At 36.8% G+C, this 25,905-nt stretch overlaps 1 protein-coding gene across 4 annotated transcripts; it reads left to right on the top strand.

Moving 5' to 3' along the window:
* Positions 1-1,734: 1,734 nt before the first annotated feature.
* On the top strand, positions 1,735-25,905 carry LOC138695052 (uncharacterized). 4 transcript variants are annotated; one of them, XM_069819393.1, is made up of 5 exons: positions 4,185-4,223; positions 5,514-5,612; positions 13,275-13,525; positions 13,827-13,906; positions 16,465-25,905. In XM_069819393.1, the coding sequence occupies exon 5, from the start codon at positions 16,495-16,497 to the stop codon at positions 22,762-22,764; it is 6,270 nt and encodes a 2,089-aa protein (XP_069675494.1). In that variant the 5' UTR covers positions 4,185-4,223; positions 5,514-5,612; positions 13,275-13,525; positions 13,827-13,906; positions 16,465-16,494; the 3' UTR covers positions 22,765-25,905. The 4 variants fall into 4 exon arrangements, with proteins under 4 accessions (XP_069675493.1, XP_069675494.1, XP_069675495.1 ...); XM_069819392.1 differs by lacking the exons at positions 13,275-13,525; positions 13,827-13,906 and adding an exon at positions 1,735-2,091 and having other exon boundaries at positions 4,074-4,223; XM_069819394.1 differs by lacking the exon at positions 13,827-13,906.

The following is a 25,905-nucleotide window of genomic DNA, read 5'->3' as shown; positions in this document are numbered from 1 at the left end:
AGGGAATTTTCGCGCACGTTATTTGAATTAGAACTACTGTCATCTGATTCTAACCCAGGGCTTGATTCAGATTGTCTTTTTCGAATTAAAAATTTGTCCATGATAAAATCTAAATAAACCACTTTTGATCAAATAGTCGCATTATCAGCCGCTCACACGTACTACATACTGAAACTGATCAATATGTTCTGATGATTATAAATTCTGTTTATTACTAAATGAGAAGAGTAAACGAATTACTAAGCATTGTTGCAGGTATTTACGTTTCATTGGTAAAGTCTGTCTCAAAATAAAATGTACTGAATGATCTGGGGAACCACAAAGAGCTACCGAACTTCATTTTGCACAAAGACGATGCCTCACTACATTGCCATAATCTCGTATGCAACCTCCTCAACCAGCATCTTCCAGAACCCTGGATTGGCTATGCTGGGTTGGCTGATGTGCCATTGATGTTGTGGCTCCAAGGACTCCGACCTAAAGCATTGTGATTTTTTCTTTTGTGGGAATGTGAAGGACAAGGTGTTCTTACCCTCATTTCCACAGGACTTCTAGCAGTTAAGACAAAGGACAGGCGACGCAGTTGATTCAATTGATAAGGCTATGCTCGCACAAGTGTGGCGAGAAATTGAATGTCGTGTAGACATCTGCGGTGTCACAAATGCTCCCCCCCTCCCCTCAATGAACATCTGAGAATGTCCACAGAAACTTGGAGAGGTAACCTTTCATGTTATATTTGTAGGCCTACTCATATTTGTGAAATAAATTCATTACATTAGTATCAGTAATAGAAATGATTTCTTTTTGTATCAATCATTTAGAATTGCCCTGTATTATTAACTCCGGTACCTATCTTAAACATAATGGTAATTATCTCTTCTTTAAGAAGAGTTCTAAAATATTTATCAAATCTATTACTTACTTACTTACTGGCTTTTAAGGAACCCGTAGGTTCATTGCCGCCCTCACATAAGCCCGCCATTGGCCCCTATCCTGAGCAAGATTAATCCAGTCTCTACCATCATATCCTACCTCCCTCAAATCCATTTTAATATTATCCTCCCATCTACGTCTCGGCCTCCCCAAAGGTCTTTTTCCCTCCGGCCTCCCAACTAACACTCTATATGCATTTCTGGATTCGCCCATACGTGCTACATGTCCTGCCCATCTCAAACGTCTGGATTTTATGTTTATCAGTCCCATTCCGAGGCTTACTGTTAGGTTTCGTAACAAGCTGTTTTTTTTTACGGTGATGGGTTATCAAATCTATTAGCAGAATAAATTCTACGTCCACAATTTCTATTCAAATTTTCAGCCCAAGAGATGATGTGACCACAGTCTAGTATATACAGTCACGAAGTTTGAGTTGTGAGGGTGCTAGGACTATTTCGCATTGTCTGTAATGAGGCGATATTAGCGACCCTAGTGGTTAGCAATTATCTATGGGTGCATATTTATTACGTATTGAGCTTCGTGACTGTATATAATAGACTGTGATATGACGTCATTCATTGTTGCGAAGATTGCTGTTTGGCTCTATGTTATAGAAGGAAGCATGGATTGTCCTCTTGAATGGATGCACGTCGTACGAATTAGCCTTTAGGACTCGGCGAGGTTGTTCGAATTCTGTCAACCCTCTTATTGAATGACATTAATATACCATAATCATCTCATTTTTGAATTATACTCTCCAAAATTATATGACTTCCCAAGTGTGTTGATATATTTTTTTTCGTTACATTTTTATATACTGTGGTTTACGGCGTAGTACTGTAGGGTGATTATTTTCGTTAAGTTTCCAGCCCAGTCAAACGATGTAATGGAATAGACAAGACCCGGTCGACAATGGCTTGGGGCGGAATGGCGGTTAAAGTAGTACTGTAGCAATATGTTTGTTTTTATATTATATAGGAATATTCACGTGTTGTGGTTATTAAACTGATGTGGTTACAATAGTAAAAAATGGAACTCAATTTTAATGTTAGTAAAGTATGTAGACTGTGCACGGGAGAAGAAAACCAATTGCTACCACTTTTTGATAGAAGCGAAGACTTGCCCGCGAAGATCAAGATTCTGGCTCCTTACATACAGGTTAGCTAGCGTTCAGTTTGCAGCAGCTGTAAAACAAAGTAGTTATTAAATAATTGGATAACAGAGCAAATTCGTTATGTTGTTTGTTGATGATACAGAAACTGAAGCATTATTATAGGCCTACTCAACCTGGAATATGGTGAAACTTGAATACGGGCAAGCACCAAGTTACTTACCTGTGTCAGCAGTATTTATACCTAGATTTGTAACAAGGAGAGAGAGTTCGGTGAGGAATTAGCTGAGTACTGTGATAAGGTTGGCTCGAGATCTATGACAGCTGTACTTTCAGGGTTTTTTTTAATGGGCCTCATCAGTGCTTACTCCGATTAAAGTTTCACCACCTAGTATACCAGTAACCTGTACATACCCTTTAAATATAGGCCTACTATTAAATTTGTATTTTCACTTTCTATATAGCATCATTATTGACGTTACCGGTATTTCTACAGGGTGCTCCATAGCATTCTATGTGACACGTCAGTCGTATGTTGCGAAGACCGTGTCATTATTTCTTTACAATTGCGTTACCAAAGAAAGGATGTATTTACGTACTCGTAGGTACTTGATTTCTATTCGAGTCATGCATAGCCTACCGGAAACAAAAGACAAATTGAGCGGGCAGTGACAACTATTTTGCATCAGAATGAGGTGGAAAGTTGCTGTATAAATGGTAGCTGGTAGTGAGGCGGAATCGTATACCTTGCTTCTAAGCTTTTTGGTAGGCGCATACATGGACAGAAAGCGAGTTATCGTAAGATCGAATATCAGTGACAGCCAAGGTTTGATTAGTTCAGGCTTATGGTATGCCTTGCTAGTTCAAGAAGTCCCTCATTCTTACACCAAAATGAAGTGGTGTTCCATCCTGTTGTTATATTAACTGCATTTTGACAAAACGAAGGCTGTTTTCAAGTTTAGGAATAATCACCTTTTCTAACATCTGAAGGTACCGGTTGCTGGTAACCGTTGCTTCTAAAAAGAATGGCACTATGACACCTACTTGGGGAGCTACGATAGGTAGCAAATCCGGTTGCGAATGCCAGCTATAACGGCTGGGGGGATCATCGTGCTAACCACACGATACCTCCATTCTGGTTGGATGATCGTCAACCTCTGCTTCGGCATGTGGGCGTGAGGCCAGCAACCAGCTGGTCGGTCTAGGCCCTTCACGGGCTGTAGCGCCACGGATTATTTTTTATTATTATTACTATGACACCTTTGCTCCAAATATAGCTCTCGCAAGAAACGATTACCGAAAAGCAATGATGGCGTTGCTGTCTGTTTTGACGTGTGTATGTAGGCACGCCGAGGTGGGAGAGGTGTGAGCTGATGGAAGTACTGTCTCTTCCAAGAAGATGAACAAATGAGGACATTGCTGTGGAAATAAAGAACGTAGCAAGAAAAAAATTCGAAGCTAATTAAACGCGCAACATATGTTTATGAATGAAATAATAATACCGTGCGATACAAGACACGTATTCACAGGCAATGGAACAAACTAAAGTCGTAATGTAACTATCACAACGCAAGACTGATTCTATCGATGTCATTTCTTTTCCGACTGTACTCTTGAATATCATTCAAGCTATCTCGTGACCTTTCCTATCGCCCGCTCTTCCTTATCGCAGTGTTTGATTCGCATTCCTTCCGTCGGTAATCCGTACTTGCGAGAACTATACCACCCCAAGCAGTCACAAAACAACAACAATAACAAGACATGACATCGGAAAAACAGTCGACACACGAACATGGTTGTCAACCTATCACTTATTACACCAGTCATTCGTTTATTCAAGTTATGACATCTGTGTATGCTTACAAGTATGAAACCTAAGCACGAATATTGGGGAAAGCGACTTTTGACCCACCTTGTGTATTATCTCTGGATAAATTTAATATTTCTTTGGGAAAAAGGAAATTCCCCAGTGACATGTAAATCATGAAATTTGAGTGCCCAATCTACTGTAATTGTTTTATGTTTGCAGATTTCTGCAGGAGATGGGTTGCCCAACCAAATATGCGAGGAGTGTGTTCAAAGGGTCAACTCATTTTATGAGTTTAAGATTATGGTGGAAGCTTCTGACTCCAACTTGCGAGATCTGATAAGACGACAGCAAGAAAGGTTACACGACGAGGTATTATTTTTTTGTGTCTTAAGTTGTATCCATCCAGTTCTATGTTATTGAAGCATTCATTTTATAAAATACAGAGTCCTTTTCATTGTATAGGATTGACCATTGGTTACAGTTGGATTTTAAAATGGTTCTGTAAGGCAACAAATCCGAAACAAAGTAAACTGTTGGAAAAAGAAAAATACTTCAAAGTGTGCAATTTAATTATCTTGTTCACTTTTTGAAAATAACTTGGACTAAATGTTTCTTTTTTTCATTGTAAACACATGTGTAACCTTCCACATAAGTTACACATTACACTCTGCAATATCTCACAATCAGCGTTTCTTATTTTTTTCTTGTATGCATTCTTTAAACTCTTTTGTAGTACACGGACCATTCTGGAAGACTTTGGAGTTTAAATAGCCCCCATACACTCAGATCTGGAGATCTTGCTGGCCAAGTGATGCCCCCAAAACTTGAAATCAGTTGTCCAGGAATCCGAATGTTGGAATATTGAGTGTGATCTATTTGGAAGATTTATTTATTTAACCTGGTAGAGATAAGGCCATAAGGCCTTCTCTTCTCCTCTACCAGGGGATTGTGCAGATTACGATTACATCAGATGAAGTGGAGTATTGTTCCATTTAATAGATTTACTGTTTGTAAAAGTTTTATATGATATTCTTATTGAATTTGGTATTCCCAAGAAACTAGTTCCCTCCCTGAAATCTATTTTAATATTATCCTCCCATCTACGTCTCGGCCTCCCCAAAGGTCTTTTTCCCTCCAGCCTCCCAACTAACACTCTATATGCATTTCTGGATTCTCCCATACGTACTCTATGCCCTGCTCATCTCAGACGTCTGGATTTAATGTCCCTAATTATGTCAGGTGAAGAATACAATGCATGCAGTTCTGTGTTGTGTAACTTTCTCCATTCTCCTGTAACTTCATCCCTCTTAGCCCCAAATATTATTTATATTAATACTGATATTAATTATTTATTGGTATGTTCAGATTTCACTAGCTTCTAGTAATCAGCTCAGAAATCTAAAGCAATTTGAATTTTCAGAATTTGCACTACCAACAACTGCTGCCAACATAACAGAAAATCATTACCAGTTGTAGTATTTCTCAGTACTGAAAAATTCAACCTTCAAACTAGAAAATCACCATAATCCACTAGCATATGTAGTAATGGGGGAAAAATGGTTAGCTTTCACCCTTAGAGTATTAAGCAAGCTGATCCGGACTGTAATTGCCAGTTGCTTAGGATAAACTTACTGGCTACCAACATGTTGATTGTTTCAGGTTTTATTTGTCAAAGAAGAGGATGAAGCAAATGAAGCGATCTACACTTCTGTTCCTTCGGAAGACCAGGCAGAAAATGCACTTCAAGAAGCGGAGGATGTGAGTGATATTATCATCTTTATGGCATTAATGCCTCACATTGTATGCCCTTAGCACATAGAGAAAGTTGTCCCTAAGCCTAGCAGGACACTGTCTCGAACTGTTCGATGTGATGGTGATTGCATGCATTCGTCCAATGCAGTATGCTGTAGCTTTGTAACGATGCATGTATAGCCACGCAACATTCAAAACATAGCACTTCCATTGTCGACTCGCGCATGACGTCACTGTTCTACATGACTTAATCCCCTCTTCAGTCTGATCAGTAGGAGCATTTGGTTTCTGCGCACTTTGAAGTGTATGTTACTGAGCTATAATCATAATAATATAATATATTATTTGCAGATGACACAAGTATAGTAATTACAGCCAATAACTCCAACACATTCCAATCTTCAACAGAGGAAATTCTCTTCAAAATATGTTACTGGTTCTCAGTCAATAAATTAGTATTAAATTGTAACAAAACTAACATAATTCAATTTAAATCCTGTCCAGATTCAACCTCGCAAATTTCCAGCGCAATAATTAACAATAGATCCCTATTAGAAACAACAACAACCAAATTTCTTGGCTTAAAAATCGATAATGTGTTAAATTGGAAAAATCATATTAAAGAAATTATCCCCAAACTAAATTCAGCTTGTTTTGCTATTAGAGCTATGCAAAAGATAGTAAATATCAATACCTTAAAAACAATATACTTTGCATACTTCCACTCAGTAATGAGTTTTGGAATAATATTCTGGGCAAATTCCACAGATAGTAACAGTATATTCCTATTACAAAAAAGAGTAATTAGAATAATAGTAGGTGCCAAATCTAGGGAATATTGTAGGACTATTTAAAAAAAACTACAAATAATGCCCATGGCTTGTCAGTATATATTTTCATTAATAATCTTCCTCGTATGTAATCGTGAAAACTTTGTAACTAATTCAACAGTTCATAGCATAAATACACGTCAAAAAAATTACTTTCATACTCCATCGGCAAGTCTATCGTGCTATCAAAAAGGAGTGCGTTATATGGCAGTAAAAATTTTTAATAACCTCCCTGTCGATATAAAAAATGAAACTCAAAACATAAGATTATTTAGAGCCAAATTGAAGAAGTACCTAATTTCCCACGCCTTCTATTCTGTAGATGAATTCATGACATTCAGTAACACTTCATGAAATTGATACTAAAACTTTGTGTTGTACTAGTAGACTATATTGTAAATCTCGTCTGTATATATTTCATCTAGACTGTGACTATAAATTAAGACTTTATAATAGTATTAAGTTTTTTCACTTGTTCCATATTCTAGCTGTAAGCAATGTATGAATACCATGGAATGTTAATAAATACAATACGTCACATCGGACAGTCTGAGACAAAATGTCTAAAGCATTATGCTGCTGGCCTAACTGATTGGAAACTAATAACTTATCTGAAATTTCCTGTCTGTGTTGAAGTTCGTTTCTGCTTGCTACCCTCCCTGTAATTGGAGTTTGAATTTCATCTTGTAGGCACTTCTAGCTTTTAGAAATAGAGTATAAATTATCATGACTAGTGGAATGGTGCATGTTGGTATAGTAGAATCCCTCTTAACTAGTACCAAAGGGACCAGGCTAGTTCCGGATACGAGATTTTGTCGGATAATTAAATAAATACCGTCATATACAAAAAAAAAAGTTTATTTCATGGTGCCAAATGTTGTAACTGCAGCCATGTGAAACTTATTTCTCTATCACTTGCTCATAACTGAATAAACATAAAAACTGTGTGGATTTTCCTTATTAAAACACATCACACAACACAAATAATACACTAATTCTAGGTTAGAATATTCACTGAAAATTAAAGTTCCTGCGAATTTCCTAATGTGGCAACACTGACGGATCCACCGGTGTAGCTCAGTCGGCTAAGGCGCTTGCCTGCTGATCCAGAGTTGCGCTCAAGCGCGGGTTCAATTCCCGCTTGGGCTGATTATCTGGTTGGGTTTTTTTCCGTGATTTTCTCCAACCATAAGACAAATGTCAGGTAATCTATGACGAATCCTCTGCCTCATCTCGCCAAATTTCATTTTGCTATCACCAATTCCATCGACGCTAAATAACCTCGTAGTTGATACAGCGTCGTTAACTAACCTAGTAAAGAAAAAACTGATGGCCTGAACGTAACTAAATAAACATAAAAACTGTGTGCATTTTCCTTATTAAAGCACATCACACAACACAAATAATACACTAGTTTTAGGTTCGAATATTCAATGCAAATGAAAGTACATGTGAACTTCCTAATGTGGCAACACTGACAGTCCGAACATAACTAAATAAACATAAAAACTGTGTGGATTTTCTTTATTAAAATAGCCTACATCACACAACACAAATAATACACTAATTTTAGTTTCGAATATTCACTAAAAACGAAAGTATGTGCGAACTTCCTAATGTGGCAACACTGACAGCCCGAACATAACTAAATAAACATAAAAACTGTGTGGAGTTTCTTTATTAAAACACATCACACAACACAAATAATACACTAGTTTTAGATTCGAATATTCAATGCAAATGAAAGTACGTGTGAACTTCCTAATGTGGCAACACTGACAGTCCGAACATAACTAAATAAACATAAAAACTGTGTGGATTTTCTTTATTAAAATAGCCTACATCACACAACACAAATAATACACTAATTTTAGGTGCGAATATTCACTAAAAACGAAAGTATGTGCGAACTTCCTAATGTGGCAACACTGACAGTCCGAACATAACTAAATAAACATAAAAACTGTGTGGATTTTTTTATTAAAGCACATCACACAACACAAATAATACACTAGTTTTAGGTTCGAATATTCAATGCAAATGAAATTACGTGTGAACTTCATAATGTGGCAGCACTGACAGTCCGAACATAACTAAATAAACATAAAAACTGTGTGGATTTTATTTATTAAAATAGCCTACATCACACAACACAAATAATACACTAATTTTAGGTTCGAATATTCACTAAAAAAGAAAGTATGTGCGAACTTCCTAATGTGGTAAAACTGACAGCCCAGATTGTATTAATGTAGCAGATTTAAACTTTTTTTTTGGCCCAGCCAAAAGTGCCGTTTTGGTATTGCTAGTTATTTGGATGCCAGTTACAAGGGATTTTACTGTATTTCCTATCATTAGTGTTTGCATTTGTGTGTTTAGAAAAGTATAAATATGCGTGCATGTACAGCCTAAAAATTCCTGGAATTTATCTTTTATAGGCTTCTAGTACTTTTTCTTTATACAGTAACACCTCATTCAACTGAACTTCGCATAACTGAAACCTGGCTTAACCGAAAGGACAGAGTAAAAAGACATCTATCCTTTTTTGATACATGTTCTTTAAAAAATAATACTGTCTAAAATATAACTACATCTTATATTCCGAAGGTCTGTCAATGCATGTCAGTAACGCAGCTACTGTTTTGTTTTTACCCCACATAAATGCTACAAATAAAGATGAATACCCTTTTAGGTAGACAAATCTGCTTTATCCCATCCTCGGTTTACTTGTTTTGTGCTCAGTAGCAGCTAGCAGGTGTATGTTGGTCCCATCAAGTGAAAGTTATTATTTTTGTACGTAGGATCTTTTGTTTCATGCATCCCCTACCCAAAGAATTTTGGAACCATTTACTTCTGAATGAAGAAATGGATTCAGAACACCTCAAAATCTGTGCTTCAGTGGCTGACCATGATAATATCTTTGAAAAATATTGGAGTGCAAGAGGTCAAAGGACTTTATTGTCAAACGCCTGGCATTAGAAAACAACAACAACTTCTGAATGAGAGGTGACAACTCATTCCGCATGTATTAATTTCTGTGATGCTGCAGTTGTTAGTGCACTACCTACCGAAAATAGTACCCCTGGATTATCCGAAAAAAGTGTTATCTGAAACAGATTCGTTCCTTCAGTTTGGGTAATCGGAGTTCTACCGTAGTTCTTCTCTTCACAAAGAAATCAATCAATCTTCTTAATGTTTCCAGCTGTTTGCTGACAACATAGCCCACTGTAATCTTTTCAGTTTTTGTTTTTCATGTGAAATGAGGGGTATTTTGATCAGTGTTCATTATAGATGCCTGTTGCTAGTAGCCAGAGTTCACAAAGAAAACATTAATAAAATACGTCGAGAATGAAATATATTATTATCTAATTACTTTCGCATTACATGCAGGATAAAAAATGTTCTACTTGTAGTATTGCAAAACATCAGTTCTGATATTTCCAGAGAAATGCATGTTCTCAGCATCTCTGAACCGAAAAAGTTGTTTTTGGCACTTCCTGTATGATTTCTTCTTTCAGACTGATTTTGTTCATTTTCATTATTGTAAGCCACTTCATCTAGGAATGATGCATATGGAATATATCGAAAATGGAAACAACTCAAATCTTAAAATTTTGTGAAACTTGCATTTTAAAACTTCGTGTTACTGTGAAAAATCAAAGATTTATTGAAATTACTCCAAATTCTGTTAATGATGTTTTATATATATATTACAAGTTTCAGATTAGAGTATGTTAATTGGATTTTTCACAGCAACATGAAGTTTTAAAATTCAGGCGTCCACACCTGTGGAGCGCATCTGGCCGCAAAACCAGGTGGCCCGGGTTCGATTCCTGGTTGGGGCAAGTTACTTGGTTGAAGTTTTTTCCGGGGTTTTCCCTTAACCCAATATGAACAAATGCTGGGTAACTATCGGTGCTGGACCCTGGACTCATTTCACGGCATTATCACCTTCATCTCATTCAGATGCTAAATAACCCAAGATATTGATAAAGCAATCTAAAATAACCTACTAAAAAAAATTCGGCTTCTCAAAACTCGAAATTTTTAGTTGTTTCCCCTTTTGAGTTGGGCTGTCGATATTAGGTAGGGATGGACACTGGGAATTCACCTGCGTCATTTTTGCTCTGAGAGATTTCCGTAGTTAATAAACAAAGGCATGTTTGCCACAAGATTCTCTTGATGCCACAATGTATCTAGTTATCTTGTCAAACTGGATAGTGTATATAACCAAGGTGAACCCAACCAGTTTCTTGATTAGCATTTCACTAAAGCTTTCAAGAGAGAGGATATTATGTTAGATTGTCTTTGGAGGTTTATTGTAATTAAGATATATTTAAATACATAATCATTGTTAACAAAGAGACATTTTCAACAATTTTACAATAAACTATTGACAGTTAATATAGGCATTAACTTCAAAATGTTAATATTGTTATGTAAAATATGAACTATGCTTCTGCGTAAAATTGTCCCATAAAGGCAGTGTTAAGTATCCTTTATAAAATAAACCACCTAAATTCAATTGGTGTACAAGAAGTAGTAATTACTCACCACTTAAATTAGACGAATGCTTCTTGCGGTATCTTTTCTAAACTTTTTGAAGGGCACTAATGTGAATACACAACCTTTTTTTTTTAAGAGCTTCGTGGTCATTTTTAAATGCATTTAACACAGTTTATAAAATGCACCACCCCGAATATGATCAAATTTCTACCACACATACTTAGTTTCGCATTTTTTTTTATGTTTGATTTTGCGTCCAGTAGATTGTGCACTAATATCCCTGGGTCAAATTTCAACTCTCTATACAGTGCATATCGATCCTCCAGTTCAAAAGTGCGACAACTCAAATATTGCCATTTTTTAGTTCTTTATACTACTGAAAGCCCCTTTCGGAGCTCTTTCAGATTCAGTATTGAGATAAGTCATATTTACAACCAAAAAGAAAAAAACTAAATAAACTGCTTTAGAAGTAATTAAAACTATGGACTTTACTAATTGACTATTAGTATATTTCAGAATGTATTAATAAACTGGAAGATTGTGATATACTCGTCCTGAATACTGACTCATTTGTAATTCTCGTGGTTATGAACCAGAACTCTGCTCCTTTTTAAGTGATTTATTTGAAACTTTCAACTGAAGATATCTCAAAACTTGTTTTTATGAGTTGTCGCACTTTTGAACTAGACGATCGATATGAAGACAAGGCATTAATCTCTGTTGATAGTGTTTCGTCTGAAGATGTTAATCCTGGCAGCTATTCAATAGGGGTAGGTTACATGCCAGCATCATTATCCTCACCCATTCCCTACACTACACTTACACATTCACTCACCGTAGTACACAACATAACTCTCCACAGATACACATCATGCATAGCGTGGCCTGCCCAAGTGATGTTAAACTTGAAAATGGGTCACAATCCTACCATCTATCCGCAATATGCAGAACCCGAATCATGCAAGTGAAGTGGGTAGACATTGGATACACACACACACCATTTTATTCATTGACTCACCACTAACAGCACTAAATGAAGGTAACACAGAGGGATTACTGGTTATTTACAGATTTCATTTTCACTTAAAACCAATTGAGAATTTTCTTCATTAAATGCAACACATACACTTTTCATTGACTTCTCAATATGTCTTTTCTTTTTAATAAAATAAATAGTGTCTCTTGTTTTGCTATCATACTCTGAAATATTTATATTTACTGTATAACAAAATTATTATATTTGCTAAACAAAACTAACCCTGAAAACTATGCTGATAAAAACACAACTGTAACTTCGGAATATGTATGATAAGAACTTTCTTGTGTTAAATATTATTAACGCACCTTGTTAACATGTTTCGACTTATTTTCGGTCATCTTCGGAACTGGTCGTTGTTGGTCTTGGCGCCTCTTGTTTCCTGTGTGGGTGCGTTCGTAGTGTAGAGTCAAAGAGTGTATGTGTTTTGAAATTGAGTTGTGTGTTGAGAATATCGTTGGGGTGTGTTTTCGTGTGTCTGTATATTTCATATTGTTCTAGTGTGTTGAGTTTCTGGCTTTTTTAGAACAATATGAAATATACAGACACATGAAAACACACCCCAACGATATTCTCAACACACAACTCAATTTCAAAACACATACACTCTTTGGCTCTACACTACGAACGCACCCACACAGGAAACAAGAGGCGCCAAGACCAACAACGACCAGTTCCGAAGATGACCGAAAATAGGTCGAAACATGTTAACAAGGTACGTTAATAATATTTAACACAAGAAAGTTCTTATCATACATATTCCGAAGTGATACAGTGTTAAAAGTTGTGTAATCAAGATGTACAACTGTAATAATCAAGACTTCAAATTTAGATTGTTCAAATTCCAACCAATCAAGATCATCCCGCAGACCACCAAACCTTCATGGAAACAGCTACCAACAATCTAGATGACAATTTATCTTAGTTGCTGAAAAGTCATATCAAATTGAAATATAATATTATATAAACTATATTTTTGAGTTTTAAGGAGTCTGAAATCTTCAGGGGGACATTCTGGAGCCTGGGAGGTAGGAATTCCTCACGGGCCACCCCTTGAATTCATCACTGTCTAGAACACCGTCAAATACTTAGTTCCTAATTTGCTTTGTTCACTAGTTCAATTTGTTCATAGATTTCGCACTGCTTTCGAGAGTTATAATAGTCTGAAATTATTGAGAAATGAGAGCTGATGTATGCCTGATCATTCTGATCACTTGAGTCGTTTACAATTTTCTTACCTTCTGTTTTACATAACACATCATCTTCTAAAGTGGCCAGGAATTCTTTGACTTCCAGGAAATGTTCACTGTACTAGTCAACAGCTCTCAGCTATGTGTCCCAGCGAATGAACACAAGTTCTGGGGGAAGAAGAATGCCTGGAAGGTTTTACCGAAAACGAAAACTCTTGATGAAGTTTTTATGGTACTGTCTTGACGGAAGAAATAAGGTTTTTTACCTTCGGAAATTCCACTCTGATCTGCTCCACTCACCACTCGTTATGCCATGGGGCAAGCATGTTTTATGGACAAGAAAAAGGGTAAAATATTGTAAGTATATTCTTGGCAGGGGCCATATATGAAGCACCATCTGTTACATCTATTAGAAATTTTTTTTTATTGGGATTGATTCAGTCCACAACAAATTTAATCATTTTTTTCTCTCCTTCAAATGAAACTATGTAATCTTAACTATATGAAAGGTGCTGAGTTCATTTCTGACATACAAAATGTTCTAACACATCATTTTTATTGTACACGCACTTCACTTCTTTATATAATTGTGTTACACTAGCATATAAAGCAACCTTTGATATGCTAAAATATATTTTTTAATCTTTTGCGTTTGTAGACAGCTTCTGGAGTATCTCTGATGATTGACCAGTAATATTCAGCCAGCATGCCTGCTTTCCACCAAAGTGCTTTTCGAAGGTAGATATTTTTTATGAAACATTTCCCTGTGTTCGTCACTTACAGCACCAAGGTTTTTTTTAGGGGGAGGGGTGTCCAGGTGACTGTAAAAAAAAGTGTACTTTCAGTGACATGTTGCATCTCATAAGATGAAAATAGTGCCAATGCTTTTCTGTCTAGTGCCTTGACGAAATTTTTCATCACGTCAAGTTTGATGTACAGTAATGGCAACAAAAAACCAGACCGACCCTTGTAGCTGATTTCAGAGCCTTGTTTATAGTGACAGCACAATAGACTGGTAACTAAGACTTTTGTGGTTCGAATCCTGCCTGGGAAGGAAACTTTTTTTTGTTCCTTATTCAAATTTATTCCCAATACTTTTCGGTTGCAGCGATATTTTACTACTTGATTAACTTATTATTCCCAGAACATGAATTTTACCAGCTTATTTTCTAATGGTTTTCGAATCGGGCTATGTCAGCTGTCGAAACTACAACAATTTCAATAGATTACTCGCTATCTTGTGAATGCACAACTCTGCTGCATCAATGGACTCAAGTCAACTTCTCCTGAACCTTCTTGGCTTTAATTCCATATGTCCATAAACAGCAACACGATCGTCCTATATATTGTAGCATATTTTCATCATTTTGGGAACTACACCTGCAAAAAGTTGAAGATTGTCATGCCTTCTGCCTTCGTTATGTACACTTCCATGTTAATACAGTGTTATCAGCATTTTCCACGACATCTTGGTAACATCATCTTGCTGCACGTGTTTTAATGGCATATTACTCAGACTGCCTTTTATACCAGTTTTTAATTTTTAACGATTGTGTTTAACTGGAATATCTTAAGTGTTCATTTTATGTTAATATGTTTTTAATGTGACCTGAAGATGCCACATTTATTGGTGAAAACGTTTGTCATAATTTGTAAATACTACTTCATGTAATAACATAAAGGTTCAATGCATGTAATATTGTTAAGTAATTGACTGTAAGAACTTACACTATTTGACCTATATAATTAGTTTAAATACATAAAACGGATAAAATCAGTTGTATTACAAATTGAATTAATTCAAATTTGTAGTCACATTAAGGTATGCAGTATCATCATCTGTCCTGGATTCCTGACGAGAGAATCTGGCAACCCTACTCTACGATCAACAAAATGCTTCACTGTCTCCTTATTAGATTCAGTCAGTGATATAGATCATGTGAGCACTGGAATGTGTATCAGGATTAAATTTTCATACAATTAAGTGGCTAACATAGGGCTCATTCAGACTGTATGAAAATTTCTCGAAACGGGCATTTATTCAAATCCATTTTGTGCAGATAGCACTGTACACACTTTTTCCCTATATGTAACTTAAATTTCATTATGTAAGAAAAAAGATCGAACTGTGTGTACACTGCTGTCCACAAGAAATCGATTAGAATAAATGTCTGTTTCAAGAAATTGCCATACAGTGCAGAGTCCTGATGAACAAGGAATTTTCTCAGGAAATTTCGGCCAGTATATGGGACCTGTGCCCACCCAACACCATGATAAATTTGGGGAGCTACAGGAGATAGCAGAATCCAGTTCCAAAAACCAGCTATAATGGCTGAGGTCATCATGCTAGTTACACATTATTTCTGTTTACCTCTGCTGATGCATGTGAACAGGAGAGCAGCTGGTTGACCTTGGTTCTTCAAGGACTATCATGCCACAGATAAATTTTTTTAAGTTTCATAATTGTACTGGTAAAATTATTATTATCCCAATTGGTAAACGAATTAATTGTGCTCAAGTAGCCACCATTTATATGAGGCACGTCGAGAAAGTAAGTTTCCCTGGGGCCATTTAGAGAAAGAAAACACAATTTCATAGAAAGATATATTGCAACAGATACAGCAACTGTTGAGCTATTTTTCAACATATTCCCCACCAGATTTGAGGTATTTGTCATACCGTAGAATCAACTTTTGTATCCCTGTGTTATAGAAGTCTGCCACCTGGGGTCAGAACCAGTGTGTGAAGCCATCTGCACCTCTCTGTCACTGTAAAAATGCTGACCGGACAGGAATTTCTTGAGCTGTAAGAAACAATGGTAATCACTTGGCTACATACAGCTCAGTGGACAACAGATCTTCTACAGGAGTTCTGCTGGGAGGTGCAACATTCACCCTACAGCCCAGATCTCGTTCCCAGCTATTGCCCATCTTTTCTTACACCTCAAGAAATTCATGTCCGGTCAGCTTTTCATAGTGACAGAAAGGTGCAGACGACTGGAAAAAAAAGGATGAAAACAAAACTTTGAGAGATGTAGAACATGTTGCAAAAAACCGTATTGCTCTATGTTATGTGGTTTCTGAGCATTGATTAATTATAATGGTTGTGGAACTTTATGAACATGGTGTATCATGATTTGCAAGGTGAACAGTGAAAACCTAAAGCTGCACTTTATGGTACCACTTTTAGAAATGGGCCCTGCTTTTTGTGTCTGATATAATCTTGTCACTCTGTATACTAGCAATTTCTAATACCCTTATTTCATTTTTAGTACCAGCTTTTTTTTTTTCTTCCAGCCTCTACTCATCAAGCAGGAATGTGACTACATGATTATAGACGTTCCTAATGAAGCTGCCAACAGCTGTGACAGCTCAAATGAAGACGGATTTTCGCATGTCGATTGTAAACCAGAAACACCATCACCTGTTCCTGGCTCTATAGAAATCTGCACGTCACAGCGGAGGTTGTATGAGTGCACAAACTGTACGAAAAAGTTCACAACATTTCAAGGGCTGAGAGTTCATAGAAGGAGCCATGCAGAGAAACATGGCTACGAGTGCATGATCTGCAACAGGAGATTCAATACCTGGCAGAGATTTAGAGGTCATCGCCGTACTCATACCAACGGCCTTGGGTTAGAATGTTCTCATTGCAGTAAAAGATTTAACAGTGAATTGGGATTAAAGATTCATTACGCTAAATACCACACTGAAAGAAAAACTTTTGAATGTGATGTTTGTAAGGAATCCTTTCGTAGTGAACAGAAATTGAAATTTCACAGCAGATATCACACTGATGTGCAGCAACATGTGTGTCTTGTGTGTAAAGAGTCATTTTCAACGAGACTAGCGCTCCGTTTGCATAACAGAACTCACTCTGAAACGCCAGTCAGAACGTCATATACATCACAAGAACCTATTGAATGTATTTATTGCAAGAAAGGTTTTCCCAATCTAAAGGCCATTGCTGGGCATCATAGATATTGCACAAGTCGATCATTTACTGAAATATCAGTTCCATCTTCAAGTCAACCAAACACATCTCCATTGGATGCGAGTCATGAATGTTCAATCTGCAAGAAACGTTTCATAGAATTGAGATCTCTCTCTTTTCATATACGAACACACAAGTTTCTCACTGAAAGGTGTGACGAATGCTTCAGGTCGTTCAGAAGTGTTAAACATTTGAACTACCATCGCAAGCGTATGCATTCAGAAAACAATCAAAGAGGAACTATGATTATAGAGAATGGATTAGTAAGATACGAGTGCAAACTTTGTAGAAAAGTGTTCACAAATGAAAAAGCTTTGGTATGTCACAGTGATAATATTCATAGGCAGCAAGAAAAAACTGATGCAGTAACTACAGGTAATGAAGAAATGAGTGTGAAATGTACCATATGTAATACGATATTAAAAAATGAACAAGGTTTACGATCCCACAAGGGTAAAATGCATAAACAGAATGGCCAGCAGAGTGATGTGAGAACAGCAAGTGAAAACAGTTTGCATAGAGAACCGGGAAATGCTGGTGTGGGTGATCAGACAAATACTACATCTACAGAAAAAGAACACATGACATATGAATGTAAAATTTGTAGTATGGTGTTTAGGAATGCAAGAGCTCTGAGAATTCACAGTGGAAAAGATCATAGACTGGAAAATGACACAGCATTATCATTTGGAAACAGTTTTCTTACACCACAAGAAAGTACTGATACAAACGATCAAATTGATAATCAGCACGTGAGATATGAGTGTACCATATGTAATGTGGTTGTTAACACTGCAAGAGGCTTGGCTTGTCACAGGAGCAGAGTTCATAAACAGCAAAATGACACATTTGAAGAGAGTTTTATTTCAGAGCCGGAAAATACTGCTGTAAATAATCAAATAGAAAGTGCAAACACAAAAAATTACCGAATGACTTACGAGTGTACCCCATGTAACATGACTTTCAGAAATGTAAGAGCTTTACGAAGTCATAGTAGCAGAATGCATAGGGACTTATGGCGTGATATGGGATCAGCATCTGAAGATATTGTTCTTACAGAAGCAGAAAATGCTAATACAAATGATGAAATGGAGATTGCAGCCGCAGATAATGAAGACGTGAAGTACGAGTGTACCCCATGTAACAGAATCTTTAAAAACATAAAAGGTTTACGAAGTCACAATACTACAATTCATAAGTTACGGCATGATATGGGATCAGCATCTGAAGACACTGATCTTATAGAACTAGGAAATACTAATACAAATAATCAACTGGATATTGCAACTCCAGATAATGAACAAGTAAGATCTGAATGTATTCCATGTAACAGAATCTTCAGAAATGAAAGAGCTTTACGAACTCACACCATTAGAATGCATAAAAAGAAAAATTTGTGGCATGACATGAGGTTCACATATGAAAATAATTTTCGTACAGATCCAGGAAGCACTGAAAATGCAACCATAGATAATGGACAAGTGGGTTTTGAATGTACCCCATGTAACAGAATCTTCGAAAGCATAAAAGGTTTACGATGTCACAATTCTACAATCCATAAGGACTTACAGCATGACATGGAATCAGCATCTGCAGATGCTATTCTTACAGATCCAAGAAATACTGATACAAATAACCAAATGGAGATTGCAACCCCAGATAATGAAAGATCTGAATGTACTCCATGTAACAGAATCTTCAGAAATGAAAGAGCATTACGAACTCACACCATTAGAATGCATAAAAAGAACTTGTGGCATGACATGGGGTTGACATATGAAAATAATTTTCGTATAGATCCAGGAAACACTGAAAATGCGATCACAGATAATGGACAACTGGGGTTTGAATGTACCCCATGTAACAGAATCTTCGAAAGCATAAAAGGTTTACGATGTCACAATACTACAGTCCATAAAAACTTGCAGCATGACATGGGATCGGCATCTGAAGACGCTATTCTTACAGAACCAGGAAATACTAATACAAATAACCGAATGGAGATTGCAACCCCAGATAATGAACAAGTGAGGTCTGAATGTACCCCATGTAACAGAATCTTCGAAAGCCTAAAAGGTTTACGATATCACAATACTACAGTTCATAAAAACTTGCAGCATGACATGGGATCGGCATCTGAAGACGCTATTCTTACAGAACCAGGAAATACTAATACAAATAACCAAATGGAGATTGCAACCCCACATAATAAACAAGTAAGGTCTAAATGTACCTCATGCAACAGAATCTTCAGAAATGAAAGAGCTTTACGAACTCACACCATTAAAATGCATAAAAAGAAGAACTTGTGGCGTGACATGGAGTTGACATATGAAGATAATTTTCGTACAGATCCAGGAAACACTGAAAATGCAACTATAAATAACGAACAAATGGGGTTGGAATGTACCCTATGTAACAGAATCTTTCAAAACATGAAAGGTTTACGATGTCACATTACTACAATCCATAAGGACTTACAGCATGACATGGAATCAGCATCTGAAGACGCTATTCCTACAGAACCAGCAAATACTAATACAAATAATCAAATGGAGATTGCAACCCCAGATAATGAAAGGTCTGAATGTACCCCATGTAACAGAATCTTCAAAAATGAAAGAGCATTACGAGCTCACAACAGTAGTGTTCATAAACAGAAAAACTTCTGGCACTTCATGACATATGAAGATCCAGGAAACACTGAAAATGCAGCCATAGATAATGAGCAAGTGGGGTATGAGTGTACAATATGTAACCTGGTTGTTAAGAGTGCAAGGGGCTTGGCAAGTCACAAAACTAGAATCCACAAACAGAAAAACCTGCAGAATGACATGGTCTCTGAAGTGGAAGATGGTTTTGTTACAGAACCAGAAAATACTGGTAAAAATAATGAAACAGGAAGTATAACCACAGATAATGATCAAATGATTTATGAATGTACCCCATGTAACATGACTTTCAGAAACGTAAGAGGTTTACGAAGTCACAGTAGTAGAATGCATAGGGACTTATGGCATGATATGGGATCAGCATCTGACAATGAAGACGTTCTTACAGAACCAGGAAATACTAATATAAATGACCAAATGGGCATAGCAGCTACAGATAATGAACAAGAGAGGAGGTTAGAGTGTACCACGTGTAACTTGGTCTTTGATAATGCAAGGGGCTTGGCATGTCACAATGGTAAAATTCATAAACAGAAAAATCTACATAGTGGAGAAGATTTTGTTACAGAGCCAGATACATGTTCAAATAAAGAAATTAAGGGTGTAGCCACAGATAATGAAGGAGTAAGGAGGTATGAGTGTACTCTTTGTAACATTGCCTTCAAAAATGTAAGAGGTTTACGAAGTCATAGTAGTAAAATTCATAAGCACTTATGGCATGGTAAGGGATCAGCATCTGAAGACACAGGACCAGGGAATGCTACAAATGATCAGATGGAGACTGCAACCACAGTTAAGCGACGAAGGAGGAGATTTGTGTGTGCCATATGTAAGTTGTTCTTTAAAAATAAAAGAGACTTGGCACGGCACAGTGCCAGATTTCACAAACAGAAGAAATCTCAGAATGACAAGATGTCGGTAATTGAAGATAATTTTCTTGCCAAACGAATAAATGCAGATGAAAACGATCAGACTGATAGTACAACCACAGAGAACGAAGAAATGAGATACATGTGTCACCAGTGTGGAATGATCTTCAAGAATAAAAGGGAACTCAGATCTCACAGTCTCAGAGTTCATAATCAGGCGGATTCTCTTTCTATTTCATCTGATGTGTCAGACTCAGAATTAAAGTTTGAATTTTGGAAATATAAGAGTAGGAGTCACATACCTAACTCTACTGATAAAGATAACACCATAATTCATGATCTTTCTGGTTCATCTGATGGGTCAGATTCAAGTTTAAGGTTTGAATATTGGAACTATAAAGACAGGAATCAGTTACATAATTCTACTGATAAAGATAACATCACGTACAATAAAAGTAACAATGAAAGCAATGTAGATGTTACAGAAAATGGCGACGCCAACAAGGAATATGATTGTCCTGATTGTGATAGGACCTTTGATGGAGAAATGGGTTTATTAGTTCATAGAGCAAAATTACATAAGACCCCTAATCCTGTGAAATATGATAGTCGTGGTAAAGCTGTCTTGAATCATCAATGTAGTGTTTGTGATAAAAGCTTTAGAACTTCAATTGGTTGTACGATGCATACATCAAGGGTCCACAGAAGTAGTTTCAGTGGTGAAACTTTAGATGGGTGTGAAACCTCTTCAGAACTCGCACATTATGAATGTTTGGTGTGTAATGAGACGTTTGACCATCTAAAGGGTTTCCGAATTCATTGCACAAAACAGCAACATATGGTGGGAGGAAACATTGATCAACACCCTGATGAAAACACTACCAAGTGTTACGAATGCACTTCGTGTGGGAAACGTTACTTCTCTTTGAAGAACTATAATAGACATATATCACGAACACACGATGTTCGTTCAGCTGCTGCTTTGAGCACTGAAACCATACCAGAAACATCACAAGCTGTTGCCTCTAGTAGCTCTCCCTCTCTAAAAGAAATGTTCTCATGTGTTCTATGTGACAAAAGTTACAGGAATAAAAATGATTTAAAAGTACATTTCTCCTCAGTACACAGTGAATGTAACTCTGAAGTACAGGAACAAATAATTGCAGATGCTCTACAAAACCTTGAACTCACATCCACTGTTAAATGTTGTAATAAACTGTTTACGTCAGATAAAGGGTTAAAGATTCATCAGAAACGGTTACACAGAGATGGTGACTTCTCTCCGAAAATGCCAGATGCAAGTGTTGAAGAGGACAATATCTGCTTAGTGTGTGACAAGGTATTTATGAACAAGAGACGTTTAGCTATCCACGAGGCTAAATATCATTCGGCAACTGAAAGTCCTGAAAAAACGTCTTCAACTGAAGATACAGATGCCGTAAATAGTGCTGAAGAAAGAGAAACTCTGTCATACGAATGCTCCTTGTGTAAGATGTCATTTACAAGTAATAAAAGTTTGAATTTACATCACAGGAAGACACACAACAACGGTGTTGAAACGGCCACTAGTAATGAAAATGCGCCATCAACTGAGGAGAAACGATTTGAGTGTTCGTTTTGCAAAAGTGTCTTCTACAATGAAATGGGCTTGAAAATTCATTGCTCAAGGAATCACAAGTTTGAACTTCGTATGGCATTGTTCAACAACATGGATGCCCCAGCTGAAAATGATGTAGAAAATTCTTCTCCTACAGCCTGTTCAATATGTAACGAGGAACTGTACACTGAAGAGGAACTTACGTTACATTACAACAAAACTCATACAGAGGTCTTTTGTAGTAGAGAAAAATTTCCGCCTGCTTATACTTACAGCCGTCAAAAAGACTACGATTGTAGGGACTGCGAAGAGACATTCTCATCAGAAGATGCTTTTAGAGCTCATGAGAACGATCATCAGTCTGATGAAGGCTCCACGGAGTGTAATTTGTGTCATATAGATTTTATTACTTCGTCAAGTCTTCAGTTACATAACCAACAGGCACATACAAGTGCGCCAGATTGACTTCCGTGAATGTTGAAGAAAAGTGTGATTGTTCCCCCACCCAATAGTTCCTTAACATACCATATTTATCCGAATATAAGACGACCCCCAGTTTTCCAGTGGCTCCTATAGGATTTAATTCTTAAGGAATTTTTTGTTGATTTCACAGACAGTTCATTATTAACTACAGTTCTAGAACATATGAAATTTTTATACATCTTGATTACACAACTTTTAACGCTGTATCACTTTGGAATATGTATGATAAGACTTTCTTGTGTTAAATTTTAACGTACCTTGTTAACATGTTTCGACCTTTTTGGGTCATCTTCAGAACTGGTCGTTGTTGGTCTTGGCGCCTCTTGTTTCCTGTTAGGGTGCGTTTGTAGACTGTATGTGTTTTGAAAATGAGTTGTGTGTTGAGAATATCGTTGGGGTGTGTTTTCGCATGTCTGTATATTTCATATTGTTCTAGTGTGTTGAGTTTCTGGCTTTTTGGTTGGATGTGCAGTATTTCCATGTCTGTGTTGATGTCTCTGTAGGTGTGGTTGGCATTTGTGATGTGTTCTGCATATGTGCAGGTGTTTTGTAATTTTGTTATGGCAACATCGCATACAGAACAAATAACACTCTACAAAAACATCTCAACACACAAACAAACAAATACAACCACACATGCTTATACAAACTCACATGTAACACCTGCAACAACTTCTACATAGGACAGACAGGCAGATCATTTCAAATGCGTTACAAAGAACACATCACAGCCATAACAAAATTACAAAACACCTCCACATATGCAGAACACATCACAAATGCCAACCACACCTACAGAGACATAAACACAGACATGGAAATACTGCACATCCAACCAAAAAGCCAGAAACTCAACACACTACTGGGTGTTCATTTCAAAGTGTGTCATGACGTCATTGTTGTTGGATCACCGATTTGAAGCGAGTTTCAGCTTATATGCCTATTATTTAAGTCGTTCTTCAATCTGAACTTGAGAACGTGTACAGTATAACTTGAACGTCATAGCAACAGATGGCAGTCTGTACGGTCTGTGTGCTACCATAACCTCTTTCGAACTGTGTTTTGCGCCGGCAAGTCGTACGCAGGGTATTTGTTATCATCGGTTGCGTACGGTAACATTCCACAACACAAATCAAATGCTCCGTGTCCATGTTGACCGTCGAAGTTAATGTCAACAAATACGTAAGTAATCGTCTTAACCCTCTCCCCATATCCCGACAGTACATATTTCCAAACAGTTCACATTCCTGCCACTACCGGCATTACCGTACGTATCGGTACGTACTCTTCAGAATGAACGTCGTACTTGCTAGGCAACTTCTCTGCCTCATAGGTTATACACCTCTGCGGAAGTGTAGGAAGATTGAATTCTCTAGGCTCATCGGCTAGCCACATGACGGCATACAGCGAGCCATGACACACTTTGAACTGAACACCCAGTAGAACAATATGAAATATACAGACACACGAAACCACACCCCAACGATATTCTCAACACACAACTCAATTTCAAAACACATACACTCTTTGACTCTACACTACGACTGCACCCTAACAGGAAATAAGAGGCGCCAAGACCAACAACAACCACTTCTGAAGATGACAAAAATAGGTCGAAACATGTTAACAAGGTACGTTAAAATTTAACACAAGACAGTTCTTATCATACATATTCCGAAAATGAAATTTTTAGTTGACTTACTTCTGCAAAATAGATACTGGTAGATCCTCTTGTTGAAATTAAATTTGTATCCCTGTCTAAATATTATATTTACGAAAACTGTGTGTACAAACTAACTACCAGGGATATACATATATATGAGGTCTCACCAGCGAATAGGGATTATAAAGAATGGACACTGAGCGAATTTTCCTGTGTTTTGTTTCTCTGTGCGCCAGCGGCTAGTTCCACTTTCAAGCGCTAGAGGTAGTGTAATCGAGCATACGCGATAATAATAATTGAGAATAGAGTTGAGACACAGGATCCAAACATCGCCTACCTTATTGCATAATCCAGTAACGCTTTGCTTCAAATAAATTCAAGTTAACAGCTTTTCCATATTTATCAGTGACAAACTAGTTGTAATAATAATATTTTATATTTCAGATATAATAAATTATATTATAAAATAATACAATGCATTATAAAATTAAGTATCGAATTCGTTTAATATTTGTATATAATATAATATAGGTATATGGTTTTACTTCTCGTAAGAGTTTTGTTTTTCCATTTTCAGCGCTATCAAATCATTACATATTTTAATTGTTGTAGGGGTCAACGTCTGAACTCTCATTATAAAGGAACTCTAGAGTCTAGACATTACAGTTAATGAAGGATTTATTATTTTATGGATCCAATTTATTTTATTTGAGTACATAATGTACCTATGTGTATGTGTTATATTTCCGCTGTGTCGACTGCTAGCTGGTGTGATGTCAGCGCCAACTCTAGGGAGAAAGCAGAATCTGACGCTCTAGCTGGCTTGAAGGTCATTGAAATCGGTCCGGCTACATCAAAGGTACCGGCGCGAAGTGTTCAATCTTTATAATCCCTATTCGCTGGTCTCACCGTCCTTATTGAATACATTGACTACAAGTGCCATACTATAGATATATCTATTAAATTGAGGAAAATTCGTTCTGGACCCTCTCAGCTCTGTGCGCTGAGTGCTCTTACCAATGAGCTGTGCTGGGACACTAGGGGTTGAAACTGAAGTATGTATAGTAAACATTTGGAACAGTTCGATACCATTGTGAACAAGCGGACTGCAGGAGAAATAATTATGCCTGTGGTGTTATTTAGTGTACTGTACAACAACAAAAGATTTACATAACTTCTGTGTTTTTCTTAATACGCGAATTTAAGACGAACCCCCCATTTTTTAAACACAAAATTTGGAGAAAAACCTTGTCTTATATTCGGGTAAATATGGTACTTTAAATGTCTTTATATGTATATTTATAAATGCTCATATTTTATAGTAATATAGTATTAATGTAAACGTAAGTAAACTCAGTCTTAAATTCGTAATCATGCATTTTAACATTGCCCATAAAAACATTTATTTTTAATTATTTTCTATTGTGCTCTAATGATTAATTAAAAAATATCTGTTCGAA

Source organism: Periplaneta americana, chromosome 2 (assembly GCF_040183065.1).
Source record: "Periplaneta americana isolate PAMFEO1 chromosome 2, P.americana_PAMFEO1_priV1, whole genome shotgun sequence".
In the NCBI taxonomy this organism is placed as follows: domain Eukaryota; kingdom Metazoa; phylum Arthropoda; class Insecta; order Blattodea; family Blattidae; genus Periplaneta; species Periplaneta americana.
This window is presented reverse-complemented; position numbering and strand designations above follow the sequence as displayed.

Excerpts from the sequence above, each read along its gene's own strand:
- LOC138695052 (XM_069819392.1), top strand. The coding sequence starts at position 1,963 with ATGGAACTCAATTTTAATGTTAGTAAAGTATGTAGACTGTGCACGGGA. Across the intron at positions 2,092-4,073 it reads TTCTGGCTCCTTACATACAG|ATTTCTGCAGGAGATGGGTT; the intron begins GTTAGCTAGCGT and ends TTATGTTTGCAG. Across the intron at positions 4,224-5,513 it reads AAGAAAGGTTACACGACGAG|GTTTTATTTGTCAAAGAAGA; the intron begins GTATTATTTTTT and ends TGATTGTTTCAG.